Source organism: Salminus brasiliensis, chromosome 2, assembly GCF_030463535.1.
Source record: "Salminus brasiliensis chromosome 2, fSalBra1.hap2, whole genome shotgun sequence".
In the NCBI taxonomy this organism is placed as follows: domain Eukaryota; kingdom Metazoa; phylum Chordata; class Actinopteri; order Characiformes; family Bryconidae; genus Salminus; species Salminus brasiliensis.
This window is the reverse complement of record NC_132879.1, coordinates 41,223,066-41,240,286: the sequence shown is the minus strand read 5'-3', so window position 1 is coordinate 41,240,286 and position 17,221 is coordinate 41,223,066. Positions and strand designations below refer to the sequence as shown.

Below are 17,221 nucleotides of genomic sequence, written 5' to 3'. Positions count from 1 at the left end.
AAGTATGTGTTGTTTGTTTTACTTTTGTGCTGTTTTGCATTGTTTATCTCTCCATTGTCTCTGAAAATACCTGGCTGCGGGTTTATACATGATAACTATGAGTTTTCCTAGGCTGCCTGAGTGACTGCTACATCACGATTTGTACCTGCTGCTGACAGGACTTGGTTGGATGCTTTCCCAGGCCTATTGTCGTAGTGACTCTACACCACTGCTTAAATGTTTCACAGGCCCGTCGTCGAAGTGAGTTTATATCGCAGCTCGAATGTGCAGACCACTGCATTTGCTCTGCATTGTAAGTGTTTTGCAGCTGGAACAAAAGAAGCAGTATTTAATGAAAATAACCTCTTGCCGATTAAGCATGGGGGTGGATCTGTTTTTTGGGATTGTGTGGCAGCCAGTTGGATTGGAAACATTGTATGAGTAAGTAGAAGAATGGATTCCACTGAATACTAGGAAACTCGAGTGTGAAACAGTCAGTCGAGGAACTGAAGCTGAAAAGAAACCCAAAAGAAAGCTGACTTCTACCACAGAGCAGTGATCCAAAACACTTAAACATCATTAAAAATCTGTGGGAAGATCTTAAAAAAGCTGTACAAGACAGCCCAAAAACATGATGTGTTATACAGATAGATGTGTTTTACTTTTTGATTTCATCAACTCATCATTTATTTTGGCTGTCTCTTACTAGCATAATTATAATGGTTTGTTATGGCTGGTGGTTTTGTAATGTAAGCGCTGGCATCACAGCTAGGTAATGTGTGTATGTGGCAGAGTACTACTTGATAAGTTTCAGTCACAACTAACTATGATATGAATGTTCAATAATAACTTATACAGTGTATGTTAACATACCTTACTCTTGATTCAATAAGATTCTAAAGATATGTCTAATTCAACTCAATCTCCAGCAAGTAAAATGATAAATGATGGACTATAATAATGTGTTTATTAAAAGCATGGTGATTTAAAACTGTTGAATGGTAGTGTTCATCAGTGCGTTACAGTCAGCCAAATGTATATATTTTGTACTGACCTGGCCCCTGGACCTAAAAGCTAGGTTGTGTACAGGTCATAATAATTCAGATCTAACAAAACAATAAGTTCGAGATCACAGAAGTTTTCTAAGGGACATGCTAGGGTATGAGTGCAAGAGTAAAGAGTCCACAAAGAGGACCAAGCACGTTGCATGGAACAAGATCGTTTGTCAGTTGATCTGCTGATGTAATCAATAATCATAAGCCTTAGTTTGGCCTTAGCTTCTGTTGTTGCTGTGTCTTTTTTCTGCCTGATCCCTTTGCCCACAGCTGGGAAGCAAAGAGTTCCCCAAGAGCAAAGCAAAGCTGAGAGAGAGAGAAAGAGAAAAAATTCTCCCAGTGTGCTCAGGTGTAGTGAATGTGATTTCATGTCTGGTCAGAGCAAACTGTCCTCTTTGGTGGACACAAAATGACCTTTCTTGGAAGCCTCAGAACATGAGGGGAAGTGCTGTTCCAATTCTTTAGCTGCATTTTGTCTGTCCTGAATCTATGTCTTCATTCATTAGCAGTCCTCTCCTGCTGATTTCCCCACAAGGGGTGAGATACAACACCTCTCTGCAACAAATGGCACTATCGTGTTAGAACAGGCCCTTTGACATAGTGGGTACTTGCAGATCCTTGGCCTCTTTCCTGCCATGTTTCTTGAGGTGGTTCTGAATTTAACATTGGTGCAAGCTGGCAAGAATGAAATTGATTGACTCAAAGAGGTCAAATACGATACTGAACTTTTCGACTTCATTATGATATCATATTTTCAATACAAAAGGCTTTTTTTCAGTACAAACATATCCAGATAAATATATGGTAATAAAACATGTGAAATATGCTTAATGAAATGAGCAACTTGTTTTTGGGATTCAGCCAATTTAACACCTTTTTGTGCTTTAATACAGAGGGACACCATGAAGCAAAGTAGTATCACCCTCCAGCAATGAATTATTTTATTAATTTAATGACCAAATATTATTGAAAAGAATGAGGAGTTGTAACTTGTGGGCCTTATGAGCAGGTTTGAAATTAAATAAGAAAAAACTTTTCTTGAATCAAGATGATTAAGAAATACCCTACTCTTGCTTTGAAATTTAGCAGCAGCTATAATTCCATGTATAATCCTCCTTATACATTATTGGGCAGAGGTGGGAACAAGTGACTGAGTATGATTTGTAAATTGAGTATGATTTGTGAAGATTTATAAATGGAGGCAGCCCCAGCTGCACTGTGGGCCAGGCATTAAAATGTGCACCTTTGATGAGAATGTTTTGACAATTGATGTTATTTCAGTGGAAACGGAAGCTATTTATAACTATTTTAGATTATATTTTTGCTCTCTTCACAGGCGATTAGCTGGAAATGATTTGAAGGACATTCCTAAAGGAGCGTTTGATGGTCTCAGCAGTCTCAAAATACTGTGAGTGGACCCTTTTTGCACTGCAGTATTGTCTTTGTCTCTTAAGAAGGCTTGTTTTTAAATGCTGCTTAATTACCTAATTACCTGATGTGCTTTCTAAATAAAATATTACATCAGCAAAACTATGATCATTCTATTGACAGTGACTGTGTAAATGCCATTCTTATGGAATTGATTTAAAGTAGGCAAAGCACATTCATTTCTGTGCAAACAGTAGATATGGTAAAGGTCGGAATCTTTAGAAATAAAATTAACTAAAATATTGTTTATGAATGGCATTTTTATAGGGGTTAATATCTTTCCATGTAACTTTTTTTTGAGTCAGGCATTTGTGCCTGAAGTCCAACAAATGTTCAGTTATTATTAGGATGCTTGAAGTAGTGAGGTTCACACAAAAAATTGTCTGTTTTGTTTTTAGTGAGCAATGTGTATTACCCACTTGTTGTACAGTACTGTTATTAACTGAATTTCTTGTGATGTGGTACTGGTTACAGAAAAAAACAGTGGATTTACATATATTTGTAACACGGTAGTGTATGCTAGTGTATGTTGTTTTAAGTTTCAGTATGTGCAGTTGCAAATGTTTAACCTTCATTGCAAATAAGGTTTATTCGCAAAAATAAATAGACAGAACTAATATACCAAGTGGTTTCTCCAAATTCAAAACAAATTGCAATGTTTTTAAATTATTCAAAGCCTTCATGCCTTTTCTTGTTGTCTTTAGTACTTTAGTAGTAGAATACCCTTTTGTTATGACTTTGCTGCAAACGTTGCATGGCCATGTACCAGCTTCTGGCAGTGTTGTCGAAAAATCCTAGCCCCTTCCTCATGGGCAATAGCCTCTGTTTCACTAATATTCTTGTGTTTGTGTTCTGCAACGGCCTTCTTCAAATCCCACCATAGAGTTTCATTGAGGTTCAGGTAAGTTGACTGTGATGACCACTCTTTCAGGACTTTGAGGTATACTTGGGATCATTGTCTTGTTGGAAGGTCCAGTGTAGCCCAAACTTCAGCTCACAGGAAGCATGACGTTTCTCCTAGGATTTACTTACACTTTATTGAATTCATCTTGCCCTCCTCATCCTGCAGGTTTCCAGTGCCAGAGGAAACAAAGCAGTCCCATGGCTTCACAGTACCACCACGGTGCTTCACTGTAGGGTGGATGTTCTTTTCAGCGCATGCTTTATTCTTCCTTCTCCATACATACCACTGATCCATAGGCCCAAAAAGGTCAAGTTTTCTTTTATTGCTCCACAGAACAGAATTATCTGGTTTTAGGCAGATTGGAGCTGACCTTTTTTTTCTTTTGATTCAGTAGAGGTGTGCACTCATAGGAGGGATTCTACCGCAGTGGTCGAATAATTCTAAGACTGCAGTAGTCACTAAACGTGGCATTTTTTGTTGAATTTGGAGAAAGCACTTGTTATAGTAGTTGTATTGAGCTATCTAAATAATAAGAATAAATAAGAAGAAATTTTAAGTGCTGCATTTGATTGTGGACTGTAAACGCATCTTAGATTTTACTATCTTCCATCATCATCCTGAGGCTAAATGGTGGCCTCTTTTTATGCGGTCTCCTGTTACAGTTCTCTCCTTAAACCTCCCTGGCCTCTTTGTGTCTTCTAACACTTTCTCACACAGAATGCTCCAAAACAACCAGCTTCAGGAGGTCCCCAGTGAGGCCTTTCAGAGTCTGCGGAACCTTCAGTCCTTGTGAGTACACATGTACACACATACAGTTTAATGTCTCTTGGGCACTCTCTTTTTCTATTTTCTCCTCTCTTCTTGTTTTGGTTTACCAGATTAAGCCCCCCTAGTGCCAAGGCTCCATTAATTATCATAAGAAACAGAAGGTGGATGGGGGGGTGGGGGGGATGTAACTAAGGAGAAAGACACACAATATGAGAAGCAAACCCTTAGACTTCTCCAAATCAATTCAGTCCTCACGAGGCCTCAACTTTGATCAATTTAAAAAAGACAGACAGAGGGCTCGTAAGAGAGGCTGAGCAGAGATTATCTTTCATTGAATTCAAGCTGGAAGCCATCTGCTCTATTTTATTTCTTTCTCCTCGTTTTCCTTCCTCAAATACATGCAAAATATCAGCCCAAGATCACATTAATCCATAAGCATTGTTCCATACAACACTCTTCGTCTCTCCAGTGCCTGGCAAAAGGAACAGTGTGGGTATTGTTTGAATATCTTGTCGCTCTGGGCATCTTTGGTAATAGTTGTCAGGGAGAAGAAAGTACTCTCTTTCTTGAAGCAACCTCTATGTTCTCAATGGCCAAATTGAGGTGAGTGGGGCGAGCTGCATTTACACAGGACAGATAGGCTATCTAGTTTCTTCTAATTTCACAGTGAACGTTTTGCCATCAATTAAAGCTTTTCAGACTATTTAAAAAGATAGCACTTTATAATGTCAGCATTCCTTTATAGCTGAAACAAACCTTTAGTTGAAAGCATGTCCTTAGAGAAAGAAAAAAAGGCTCATTTTGAGCTCCTCTTGTTTATTTTCTACATCACATAATCCCCGTAAGGCTGGGAATACTATAACATTTACAGTTTACACAAACACTGCCAATACAGTGTTCATCTAACATTATTATTAATAATGTTATTAAAAAAATAAATAAATAAATAAATAAAAAACTGTGCAATTAAGACAACATAAATGTAGTTGTCAGTTTTATTAGGTGCACTTTCTTTGGCCTTCAGAAAAGCATGAATTTTCCTTTGCCTGGTTGTTTTATCACATAGAAATGACAGCATTGCACAGTGTTTACTGCAATGTGAACATCCTCATCCCAAAGATGGTCAGTAGGGTCAAGAGCTGGGTACTATGCAGGGTATTGACAATATGAGCCTTGTGGCATTATGCATTATACATACTACAATAAACAACATAATAATGATAATAGTAATAATAATGTAATAATAATAACAATAATCAGGACCCAGTTGTATAAAATCATCTTAGTGTTTAAGATCATTGTAACTGGTTAAGAGCGTTCAGTGTCAGAAGAATGATATTTGTGCTAAGATGCCTTTTTTATCCTTAACAATAGAACACTGTGAGCTGGTGTGCAACACAAAGTTTTCTTTATTGTATATACAACACTATATTAGCTGTATTAGTTCTTGAATTGTTCCTAACCATCCAAGCCAGTTTCTTCTCATTTACTGGCCTGTAATTTAGAAATGGACAGTAAATAAAACAAAAAAAAAACAGTGCCAAGTGTAAAGAGCCAAAAGTAATAGTTATGGTCCCAATACTGTGTCCCAATCCTAACAACAAGCAACATGAAGAAGTGCCAACCACAAAGCCAAATTTGGAATGTTTTGATGGGCGACTCATTTCAGATGTTCCACCTCAACAAAAACACTACTGTGAACGAAGACGTCTTTCATCAAAACACGGTTAGGGTAGCTAAACACGAACAAAGAGAAAGTAATCCATTAGGTGGAGAAAGCTGTGTGACACTGTCAGTGTTTAAATGCAACAGAGCTTGCTTATAGATAAGAGCTGTTTTTCTTTGTGCATGTGCGCAGAAGACAAGCGTCCAGGCTTTTTTCTGTCCTGGCACCAAAGTGGTGGAATGAGCTGCCCCTGGGTGTCCGAACGGCCGAGTCGCTCGCTGTCTTCAAGCGCAAACTGAAGACCCACCTCTTCAGAGAGTATTTGGATGAATAGTTCTATGGTCGCCTTATTGTATTGTGTTTAGCAATGTCTAAAGCTTAGAGGTATCTTTTGAATTATTAGTCTATTCTAACTAGCTAAGGCTTTTCTTGGGTAAATAGCAAAGCACTTTGTAAGTCGCTCTGGATAAGAGCGTCTGCTAAATGCCGTAAATGTAAATGTAAATGTAAGTAAACATTCTTGTTAATCAACTTTTATGTCTTTGTTGTCTAAAATGCAAATAACTATAAGTACTATCAGACCTGCAGCACTGTATAATCACAATAATGCACTCAAATCCATGGATATCTGCTCGGGGTACTGATCTTTGATCTTTGGATTAAACTAAATAAAAAAGGGACAGTTTCCTGGAACAACATTTTAACATGTAAATAATGTTAATATGTTTTTGAAAACTCTTCAATCAGCAACAAATACACATTTTTAAAATAACTGTTACTTACTTTTGTGTGTTTTCCCAGGCGTTTAGATGCAAATCACATATTCAGGGTGCCACAGCAATCTTTTGATGGGCTGTCTACCTTGCGCCACCTGTGGCTAGATGACAATGCTCTGACAGAAGTACCTGTTGATGCCCTGGGTTCCCTCTCCTCCTTGCAGGCGATGACACTCGCTCTCAACAAGATCACCTACATCCCAGACCGGGCATTCGCTAATCTATCAAGTCTGGTGGTCCTGTAAGTGCAACATTTGTAAAGCCAGAGAGATTATTTACAGAAAGGGGCACAATGGAAACAAATGGAAAGCTTCTCTGGTCAGCCTTCGCACAAAGTGTACAAAGTGCATTCCTCAGTGCAGTGGTTGGTAGCTATGGTAAGAAGCTTAGATACTTTTTTGATTAGTGTGATTTTGTTGAAGCACAATATTATGCATAGATATCAGAAACTTTGAACCTTGATTTTTGCAGTTATACAGAGCATAATTACAAAAACTGATTGTTTTGAGCTTGCTTGTTTATCTCTCATGATTGCTAAGTTTATTTTGATGTTAATTCTAAATTAACTAGAAACATTGAAAGTGAAGTTACTTCTGTGCCAATCACAACAGACTCCAAGCAGACCCAATAAGAACTGCTACTTTTGAACAGCCACTTTCTATGCTGCTCCACGTTTCACAGTCAGAAACCTTCCATAAGTCTATAACATTTCAATCAAATTGTCTTGGGTTTCTTGTTAGTCAGATTTTCATTTGTAAATAATTATTCCTCTTTTCCTATGTCTTCATCCCTTCTTTTGGACAAGGCAAAAGGTACAGCTTGGAAAGGTCATTCCTTAATGACAGCTGAACCTCCAGTAGAACATCCTATTCATTTTATTTAAATTATTTCAAGGACAAATGATTGGTACTATTTAAGTTTTCTCTGTAGTTGTGAACAGGCTTTTGAATCTGAGAGAAAGCCTAGTGAAAGAAGCTGTCCGTAATCAAAAGCAGAACTGCGTCTCTTTGATCTTAACATCCTTTACAGTCATGCTAATATGCATGCAATAAGCAAAGCTAGGGGGTATTTATAATTAGTCTACAGTGGCATAGGACACAATGAACAAGCAAGGGGGAAGAAGCCTTGAGCCTTTGTTAATTTTTTGTCTTCATCTTCTTTTTTGTGCCAATCAGCTTTCTGCTTGGTAGGCGCAGAGAGTTGGGTACATCTGACTGTTCTCTATGCCTTCCCTCCACAGGCATCTCAATAACAACAGAGTGCTCTCCCTGGGAAAACAGAGCTTTGATGGGCTACAGAGCCTGGAGACTCTGTGAGTTGACCTCTCATTAACATGCAGCAAAAGTGCCATTCCAAGTTCCTTCCATTGTGCCGCCATCCTTCTTTTACCATTCTGGTTTCTTCTTCCTTCTCAGATAAAGTAGATAAGAGTTTCAGCTCAATAAAGGGAGTCAGTAGTTGCTGTCTCATGGAAGCATTTTAGAGGCAAAACAGGACATTTTTATGGGGGTGTAGAAGCAGGATATATCTGGCATATATTATGTAAAATATATTTAATATAGTCCTGGAGCATAGCACTTACAAAAGGTGAGACATTACATTCATCTCACCTTTCTTCTGATTGGCACTAGATTATATGAATGTCATCATAATATGCATTATAATCTTATATTCAGTGCAAACAAAAATATGTCTGCAGACTAGGTATTTTTTTTTCAGACTGCACAAGGTTGTTATTTCAGAGTTTAAACTATTAGTAAGCCACTGCAAAAATATTAATAGCAAATATTTAACCATGGCTTGAATCAGTATTGGCAAAGTTCATTATTAGTGTATCTTGGATATACAGAGATCTGAATTACAACAGTCTGGAGGAGTTCCCTGTTGCTATCAGAACTTTGAGGACCCTAAAAGAGTTGTGAGTATATGTAGTTAATTGTTTTGACAATCTCTGACAATCCTACCTTCATTTTCACCAGCCCCATCAACTTTTTGTCTACTTCATACTTTCCAGGGGCTTTCACAACAACAACATTAAGTCCATCCCTGAGCATGCCTTCACTGGAAACCCCTCTCTCTTGACAATGTAGGTCTCATTTAATAGCAGGGCTAAAGTTTTATAAATTCTGAAGCTTTCAAACTGTTAGTGGATGCCCTTAGTATCTGATTTTAGCATATACACATATAAAGTTTTGCTCTTGTATGAAGAGATGAGAGATTACCTTTGATATTTGAATGATCTTTCCATGGATTTAATGGGACTAGATATCTTGAACTTGAATGTTGTTATGATTAAGGAAAATCTGTTACTTTCCTTTTAGATCAATTCATTGTCAAAAGAATTTGTAGATACAGCTGAAACCAGAAGTTTACATACACTACAGTGGGGAAAAAAAGTATTTAGTCAGTCACCAATTGTGTTCTCCCACTTAAAAAAAATAGAGAGGCCTGTAATTGACATCATAGGTAGACCTCAACTATGAGAGACAAAATGATAAAAAATTCTGAAAATCACATTGTCTGATTTTTAAAGAATTTATTTGCAAATAATGGTGGAAAATAAGTATTTGGTTGCCTACAAACAAGCAAGATTTCTGGCTGTCACAGACCTGTAACTTCTTCCTTAAGAGGCTTCTCTGTCCTCCACTCATTACCTGTATTAATGGCACCTGTTTGAACAGTATAAAAGACACCTGCCCACAACCTCAAACAGTCACACTCCAAACTCCACTATGGTGAAAACCAAAGAGCTGTTGAAGGACACCAGAAACAAAATTGTAGACCTGCACCAGGCTGGGAAGACTGAATCTGCAATAGGCAAGCAGCTTGGTGTGAAGAAATCTACTGTGGGAGCAATAATCAGAAAATGGGAGACCTACAAGACCACTGCTAATCTCCCTCGATCAGGGGCTCCACGCAAGATCTCAGCCCGTGGGGTCAAAATAATCACAAGAATGGTGAGCAAAAATCCCAGAACCACACGGGGGGACCTAGTGAATGACCTGCAGAAAGCTGGGACCAACGTTACAAAGGCTACCGTCAGTAACCCACTACGCCGCCAGGGACTCAGATCTTGCAGTGCCAGATGTGTTCCCCTGCTTAAGCCAGTACATATCCGGGCACGTCTGAAGTTTGCTAGAGAGCATTTGGATGTTCCAGAAGAGTTCCAGAAGAGTTCCAGAAGAGTATCAGAAGAGTATCTTATGGTCAGATGAAACCAAAGTAGAGCTGGTACAATTGGTACAAACACAACTCGTTGTGTTTGGAGGAGAGTGAATGCTGAGTTGCTTCCAAAGAACACCATACCAACTGTGAAGCATGGGGGTGGCAACATCATGCTTTGGGGCTGTTTCTCTGCAAAGGGACTAGGACGACTGGTCCGTGTACATGAAAAAATGGGCCCATGTATTTTGAGATTTTGAATTTTCCTTCCATTAGCAAGGGCATTGAAGATGAAACGTGGCTGGGTTTTTCAACATGACAATGATCCCAAGCACACTGCCAGGGCAACAAAGGAGTGGCTTTGTAAGAAGCATTTCAAGGTCCTGGAGTGGCCTAGCCAGTCTCCAGATCTTAACCCCATAGAAAACCTTTGAAGGGAGTTGAAAGTCTGTGTTGCCCGTCGACAGCCCCAAAACATCACTGATCTAGAGGAGATCTGCATGGAGGAATAGGCCAACATACCAGCAACAGTGTGTGCCAACCTTGTGAAGACTTACAGAAAACGCCAACAAAGGATATATAACAAAGTATTGAGATTAACTTTTGTTATTGACCAAATACTTATTTTCCACCATTATTTGCAAATAAATTCTTTAAAAATCAGACAATGTGATTTATTGCATAAATGAAGGCCTTTGTCCCTGTGTGCATTTGCAAAGATTAATCTGGCTTTTTTATGTTTCTTTTGGAGTAATGGCTTCTTCCTGGCCGCATGGCCTTTCAGCCCATGTCGATACAGTACTCGTTTCACTGTGGATAATGACACACTCTTACCAGCTTCAGCCAGCATCTTCATAAAGTCTTTAGCTTTTGCTCTTGGTTGATGCATGTTTGCTGAGCGGTATGATGGCTGGACAGTGCCATCTTGTTTGTACTTGCGTATAATTGCTTGTACAGATGAATGAGGCACCTTCCGGCATCTGGAAATTGCACTCAAGGATGAGCCAGACTTGTCCTCAATTCTCTTCCTGATATCTTGGCTGATTTATTTAGACTTTCCCATGATGTTACACAAAGAAGCAGTGTGTTTCAGATGTGCCTTAAAATATATCCACATGTGTATCTCTAATTAACTCAGATGTTGCTAATCAAAAGCTTCCAAAGACAGCATCATATGTGCTGTCCCAAATTGTTTAAAGGCATAGTAATCTTAGTGTATTTAAACTTTTGACTTTGAAAAAAATAATAAAATAGTAAATAAAATATAGTAAAAAAAATGCATATGTGTCTCTTATATAGTGTATGTAAACTTCTGGTTTCAACTGTAAGCCAACTGACAACCCTAGTTGTACATACATTGTTAATCTTTTATCCTTTATTTTTTACTTTAAGTAATATTTTCCCATTTTCCATCCATCTAAATTTTGCAATGATCATAAAGTAAATGTCTCAGTCCAAAACAGAAATGTCTGATCTTGGATCTTGGATCTTTTTGCACGTCTTGTCAAAATTTCTGTTTCTGTGAATATCTAAGCGAGTAAAAGATGACTTCCAAAAGACATACAATTTTATTTTTTTTTAATAATTAAAAAAATATATATATTTTAACCTTTATCCTACAGTTTTGGGCTTTTGCAGTCAAATGGAGGAGGGAGGTTAAATTGTCTTTCAGGTATTTCTTCAGACAGTTCTTTCTTGGTCTTCAGCTTGACCTCCCTGCCCCTGTTAACTGCCATTTCTTAATTATATTATGAACTAAGAACAAACTACTATTTAAAACTCTTTGTTATCTTCATTTAATGTTGTCCTGCTTTTTTTATTATTGGAGTGCAAGCAGCTGCTTAGAGTAGCCCATTGCGGCTGATTGTTGGGTAAGCTTTAATGAGGCAATTTTTACAATCTCAAATCTCTTAGGGTGCCCACACTTTTCCATTGCGCTCTTTTTGCGTTTTTCACAAATTGTACCAAACAAATAAAATACACCAATCTTACTTAAAATGTTAAATGCTTTAAAAAACCTATTCACAGTAACATATTTTTTGACCTGGGTGCAGAAACCTTTGCATACCACTTTTAGGCTAGTCTTTATACATAGACTATAAAAGAAGTTGTCTATGTATAGAAGGTAAGACCTAGCTTTATTCTTTGCTCTTTTTTTTTTTAAAACAGATTCTTCTATGACAACCCAATTCAGTTTGTTGGTCAGTCAGCTTTCCAGCACCTGCCAGAGCTCAGAACACTGTGGGTAGAACTATCACATGCAGTCTTGTGTTTTGTATATGATGGGTATTGGTTTTGTTTTCACAGAAGCATCAGAATGCTTATAAAGATCTTTTTTTATTGTATTCAGGTCTTTAAATGGAGCAGCAAATATTACAGAGTTTCCTGATCTCACCGGAACATATAGTCTTGAGAGGCTGTGAGTCCCCTCAGCAATGACATCAAATACACACTGTTTGATCTTCCACTTTTCCCAAGCTAACATGTCAGTATGTAGAAAAAACATATTGCACTTCTATAAAATGTGGAATTACAAAATATCCTGTATTATTGCGTCTTGACTTTTCTCTGTTTAGTGCTATAACAGGAGCAAAAATTACATCTCTTCCCAGCACTCTGTGTGAGCAGCTTCCCAACTTGCAGATGCTGTGAGTCCTCTTGATCCTTCGAGAGTTATCCACTTAATATATACCATATCACTACATGCTGAAAAGGGTGCAACGATTTCCATTGTCTACAATTTTCACCTGGATAAAATATATGGCATAAATGTCTTTCAATCTGATCTCATCTCATCTCTTTCATCTATTTTCAGAGTGTATTCATGTAATATATAATGTAATATTTTAGTCATGTAGAAGTGATACACATTTGAATCAAGAAAAATGAATGCATCACTTTTTCAGTGTAAAACATTTACACTTTTTGAGATGTAAAATGAATAATTAACCTATCATATCATTAAATATATTTATTTTTAGTTGAATAAAACACTGAAATCCCTTAGGGCATAATTTGTTAATACACTTATCATGACATCTCTCATAATTCTATATAAGAGTATACTTTTGTCAGTTTTGAAATAATTCAATCTTAAAACGTTTTAAGACAATTAGTGCTGTTGGTTGGTAATTGTCTATGCATAGTGCATTAATCATGGACATAAACTTCATGGAATATTGGGCTTTCATTTTCATCTTTAATGAAAAATTTGCACAAATGTTTCAGTTGTCATAAAAAAGTATTTTTTTTGTCTTTAGGTAATCTTATAAAGTCTGCTCTCTAGTAAATGTAGTTGTTATCACAATGAATTGTTACCACAAATTAAACTGGCTGAAATGAAAAATATTTTTTTATGATTTACTACATTAAAATAGAGAATGTTTCTAGACATTTGTTAAAAATGAATAACTAAAGATCCCAGTACTTGATCTCTTTTAATTGTGCTTGTAAGAATAAAAAAATAAAATAAAGATTATTATCCATGGCTTAAGCTTAACCCAAAATGTCTTTATTATAGAGATCTCTCATACAATGAAATTCAAACTCTGCCCAGTCTCCAAGGTTGTACGAAGATCCAAAAGATGTGAGTTACAAATGAACACTGTAATTTAATGGTCAACTGATATTAACAGCAACAGTAATAGTAACTAATACTTGTTGTTGCTGATTAGTGATCTCCATCATAATCTGATCCATGAGCTGCGAGCGGACACGTTTCGGGGTTTGCCTTCACTAAAGTCCCTGTGAGTATAAGTACCTATGACAGATGTCTCCCATTCCTAGTGTAATATGTGGTCATGCTCTAACACCCACAAGCCCGGTTAGACATTAAACACTCAGTTTGAACCTTTGCACCCTGATTTCCTTCCTAACTAAAAAAATCCTTCCCAATTTATGCAAGCCAGTGAATTAGTAAACACGTACACAGGTACAAATGTTTAAGTTCATTGATCAGCTCTGCTCTATGGCACATCTGTTGATAGCTTAAATGTTTGTGTGATCATGTAAGATTTTAAATGTATTAAATAAAAACTCATTTCAGACTCATAATCTGGATTTTCTAGATCAAATCAAAGTTTATTTGTCACAGTAGGGTGAAATGCTTTGATGATTGCCAGTCATATGAAAAAGAAAACATGATAAACTGTCAGAATGTAATATACAATGATTCAAAAGTAGAAATATGTAGGAATAGAAAATAGACAGACATTTGATTTAGGAATCAAAACTGCACAGTTTTATGTGCAATGCAGGAAAAGGAAGATGATATGGTGAAATGTTGGATTGAGGTATAAAGTTTAGTATGTAAATGTGTGTGTGCGTAATACAATGTAAATAATACAGATACAGAAGGGGAAAAAAGTATTTAGTCAGTCACCAATTGTGCAAGTTCTCCCACTTAAAAAAATGAGAGGGACCTGTAATTGACATCATAGGTAGACCTCAACTATGAGAGACAAAATGAGAAAAAAATCAGAAAATCACATTGTCTGATTTTTAAAGAATGTATTTGCAAATAATGGTGGAAAATAAGTATTTGGTCACCTTCAAACAACCTTGTGAAGACTTTGACCTCTGTCATTGCCAACAAAGGATATATAACAAAGTATTGAGATGAACTTTTGTTTGTGACCAAATACTTATTTTCCACCATTATTTGCAAATAAATTCTTTAAAAGTCAGACAATGTGATTTTCTGACTTTTTTTCTCATTTTGTCTCTCATAGTTAAGGTCTACCTATGATGTCAATTACAGGTCCCTCTCATCTTTTTAAGTGGGAGAACTTGCACAATTGGTGACTGACTAAATACTTTTTTCCCCCTCTGTATTTATGAATGTAGAATGTCTATTGTATGTCCATGTATTGACCTATGCTATGTAAGTGTAGTTATTGTCTTGGTTGGGTGCCCAAATAGCCTGTGGAAAGACATTCCTCCTCATTCTCTCAGAGTAGGTTTTAGGAAGCAAAACATGCTTCCTTGACCATAACAGAGAAGAGTCCCTTTAACTTTTTTCTGAGACCTAAGAAATGCCTATATTTTAAGGCACTAATTGCAGCCAGCATACTGCTGAGCTGCAATTCAGTGAATTGATAATTTAGAAGTGTAAATTTCAGGTTTATCTCTTCACTAAGTTGGTTTAACTTAACTCTGAATATGACACAATGTGACTTTAGTATTTTCAGCACTGATATTTGTTTGACTTTTTGACTGTGGCTACTTTGCCTTTCTGTTTGTAGTAGTAAAGCTACAGCAGAATGGGGGGCACTAACTGCTATGTTGTGCACACCAGACTGGCTTTTTAGTCTCTTCTGTTTTAAATATGTATGTTATCAGTTCTATATAATACAAAATGAATCAACATTCTGTTTTTGCAGTGACCTGGCCTGGAATAAGCTGTGCTCTTTGGACCCTTTCTCCTTCTCAGGGCTGCCAGCCCTCACTAAACTGTGAGTTCTAAACTGAGCATTTAATGATCATGCTTTTAAATTTTTGGCTTAAAGCTATAAGACAGTAATGGTGTTCATGATGTTTTACATAATTACCAGCATTTGCAGGATTTGGATAACTGTACCTCTCTGCAGGGATCTCACTTCTAATCAGCTGTCCTCAGTACCTGTGGGAGATCTCCATGCTTTAACCCACTTAAAACTGTCTGGCAATGTGGATCTACAAGAGCTACTACCAGTGAAAAGTTTTCCCAGACTAAGGTGGGAACACTGTCAAACACTTATGTTGGATCCTAATTCTAATGAAAAAAAAATATATTATATATATATATATATATATATATATATATATTGAGAGTATAATATCCTTGTATTTATCTTTCAAGGGTCATGGAGATGCCGTATGCATTTCAGTGCTGTGCATTTTTGACTTGCGAGAAATATGGTAGTCCTGGTGGAAAAGAGAAGAACAACAGCAATGATTTAGGAAGAAAGGAGGTCATAGTGCCCAGCCAAGGTATGTACAATATGACCAGTATCCCCTCATTTACTCATTTTTTCCAACTTAATAAAGACCCTGGTCCTTAAGCTATACTTTCTTGTTTATGTTTATGGGCATAGCATTGCAATTAGGGCTACAGAAAAAAACACTAAAATTGTTACCTTGATTCAAGGCAATTGGGGAATGTGGGCTGAGTTTTTAATGTTTACATTTTTTAACCTTAAAGCTACCTGGGTTTGGATTATAAAGAAAGGACTACCTCAGAAGTATTTGCTTTCAGCAACAAGAGCGTTAGTGAGATCAGGATGTTGGATGCTCATCACCCCACCTAATCCCCGACACCCCAGTTCCTCCCAAAAGTATTGGGTGGAGCACTATCAATCCAGAGTAAACAGTTCCGCTGCTCCACAGCTCAATGCTGGGGGGCTTTATACCCCTTTAGCCCACACCGGCAATTAAGCAGGGTGCCTAATTCTATTCTATTGGCAATACTTTTCGACATGGACTAGACAAGCGTATGCACAATGTGTGTGAGAATTGGCCATGTCTGTCAGCAACTTAAAGTAGCTGAATGTATTCATTTGAAGGGATGTCCATAGGGCTGTCGCGTTAACCACACTTTCACAATACCACACCATTAACAAGCGAACCACAGGGAATGGCAATCAACTGCCACACCACAATGTTCATGTTTTCTTCATTTTGTAAGATGGAGACAACAGCAGGTGCTCTGGTCACAAAACCAAATGCAGCTTCACCAGTTTACATAAGGCAATATGCAAAATTTGTGAGACGAAGCCTGCACGTTGGGCGTCAGCTATAGAGGAGCCATGTCAATGAGTGGACGAAACCATGCACTCAAAAAGATTCTTGAAGTGAAAGATAGCACCACCAAAAAGGGTCTTGGACAGACAACGACCTCTGCCTTCATACCCTTAAGAGCCCGAGCGGTCACTCAGCACCATCAGAGAGAGTGTTTGGTGTGGTTGGGCATATTGTTAGTCCATGGAGCTAATGAGGTGCCGGAGTGGTTACGTGAATTAGCAGAGGAGTCTGGGAAATTGAGTTCATATACAACGACTGACGGTAAAACCACATATCGCGATGTTGAGCCACTCTAAATCACCACGGGGTTAATTCTTTCACCAGTGACAGCCCTAAGTGTCCACAAACATTTGGACATAAAGTGTGTATATATACATATATACTGTATATACAATACAGATTTAAAATCTAACATTCAAATCTAAAATCCCTTGTGTGTGCAAACCTTTCTTCCATCAACTAGTTTCACTGAAATACCAACAATAGGTGAAATGTATTTTGACTACCAATCATGTAACCCTTCACATTCACATTCCCTTCACTTAGTTCTGTTTTGTTAACAGGAGATGAGCTTGAGGATTTTTTTCTGGACTCTGAAGATGAGCCTGTATCTCACAGCTCTATCCAGTGCGCACCAACACCAGGTAAAGGAAGCACAACTCACAGCAGTTCCATTGTTAGTTTTCCATCTATTTGTCCATAT

At 37.5% G+C, this 17,221-nt stretch overlaps 2 protein-coding genes across 12 annotated transcripts in view; one reads left to right on the top strand and one right to left on the bottom strand.

Moving 5' to 3' along the window:
- Positions 1 to 6,680, bottom strand: part of LOC140549282 (tetraspanin-6-like) — a 30,350-nt gene extending 23,670 nt beyond the window's left edge. The window contains exon 1 of the mRNA XM_072672769.1: positions 6,584 to 6,680. The gene's annotated coding sequence lies outside the window, so the exon portion shown is untranslated. The remainder of the gene's footprint in view (positions 1 to 6,583) is intronic.
- Positions 1 to 17,221, top strand: part of LOC140549280 (leucine-rich repeat-containing G-protein coupled receptor 5-like) — a 53,415-nt gene that overhangs the window by 33,969 nt on the left and 2,225 nt on the right. For 8 of the 11 annotated variants that reach the window (XM_072672758.1, XM_072672767.1, XM_072672766.1 and 5 more), the window contains 15 exons: positions 2,371 to 2,442; positions 4,084 to 4,155; positions 6,602 to 6,817; positions 7,817 to 7,888; positions 8,426 to 8,494; positions 8,591 to 8,662; positions 11,908 to 11,979; positions 12,089 to 12,157; positions 12,315 to 12,386; positions 13,259 to 13,324; positions 13,413 to 13,484; positions 15,120 to 15,191; positions 15,291 to 15,452; positions 15,578 to 15,708; positions 17,082 to 17,162. In XM_072672758.1, coding sequence (XP_072528859.1) covers positions 2,371 to 2,442; positions 4,084 to 4,155; positions 6,602 to 6,817; positions 7,817 to 7,888; positions 8,426 to 8,494; positions 8,591 to 8,662; positions 11,908 to 11,979; positions 12,089 to 12,157; positions 12,315 to 12,386; positions 13,259 to 13,324; positions 13,413 to 13,484; positions 15,120 to 15,191; positions 15,291 to 15,452; positions 15,578 to 15,708; positions 17,082 to 17,162 — 1,370 coding nt within the window. Of the gene's footprint in view, positions 1 to 111; positions 241 to 2,370; positions 2,443 to 4,083; positions 4,156 to 6,601; positions 6,818 to 7,816; positions 7,889 to 8,425; positions 8,495 to 8,590; positions 8,663 to 11,907; positions 11,980 to 12,088; positions 12,158 to 12,314; positions 12,387 to 13,258; positions 13,325 to 13,412; positions 13,485 to 15,119; positions 15,192 to 15,290; positions 15,453 to 15,577; positions 15,709 to 17,081; positions 17,163 to 17,221 lie in introns of all 11 variants that reach the window. The other 3 variants (XM_072672762.1, XM_072672760.1, XM_072672761.1) reach the window with 3 other exon arrangements.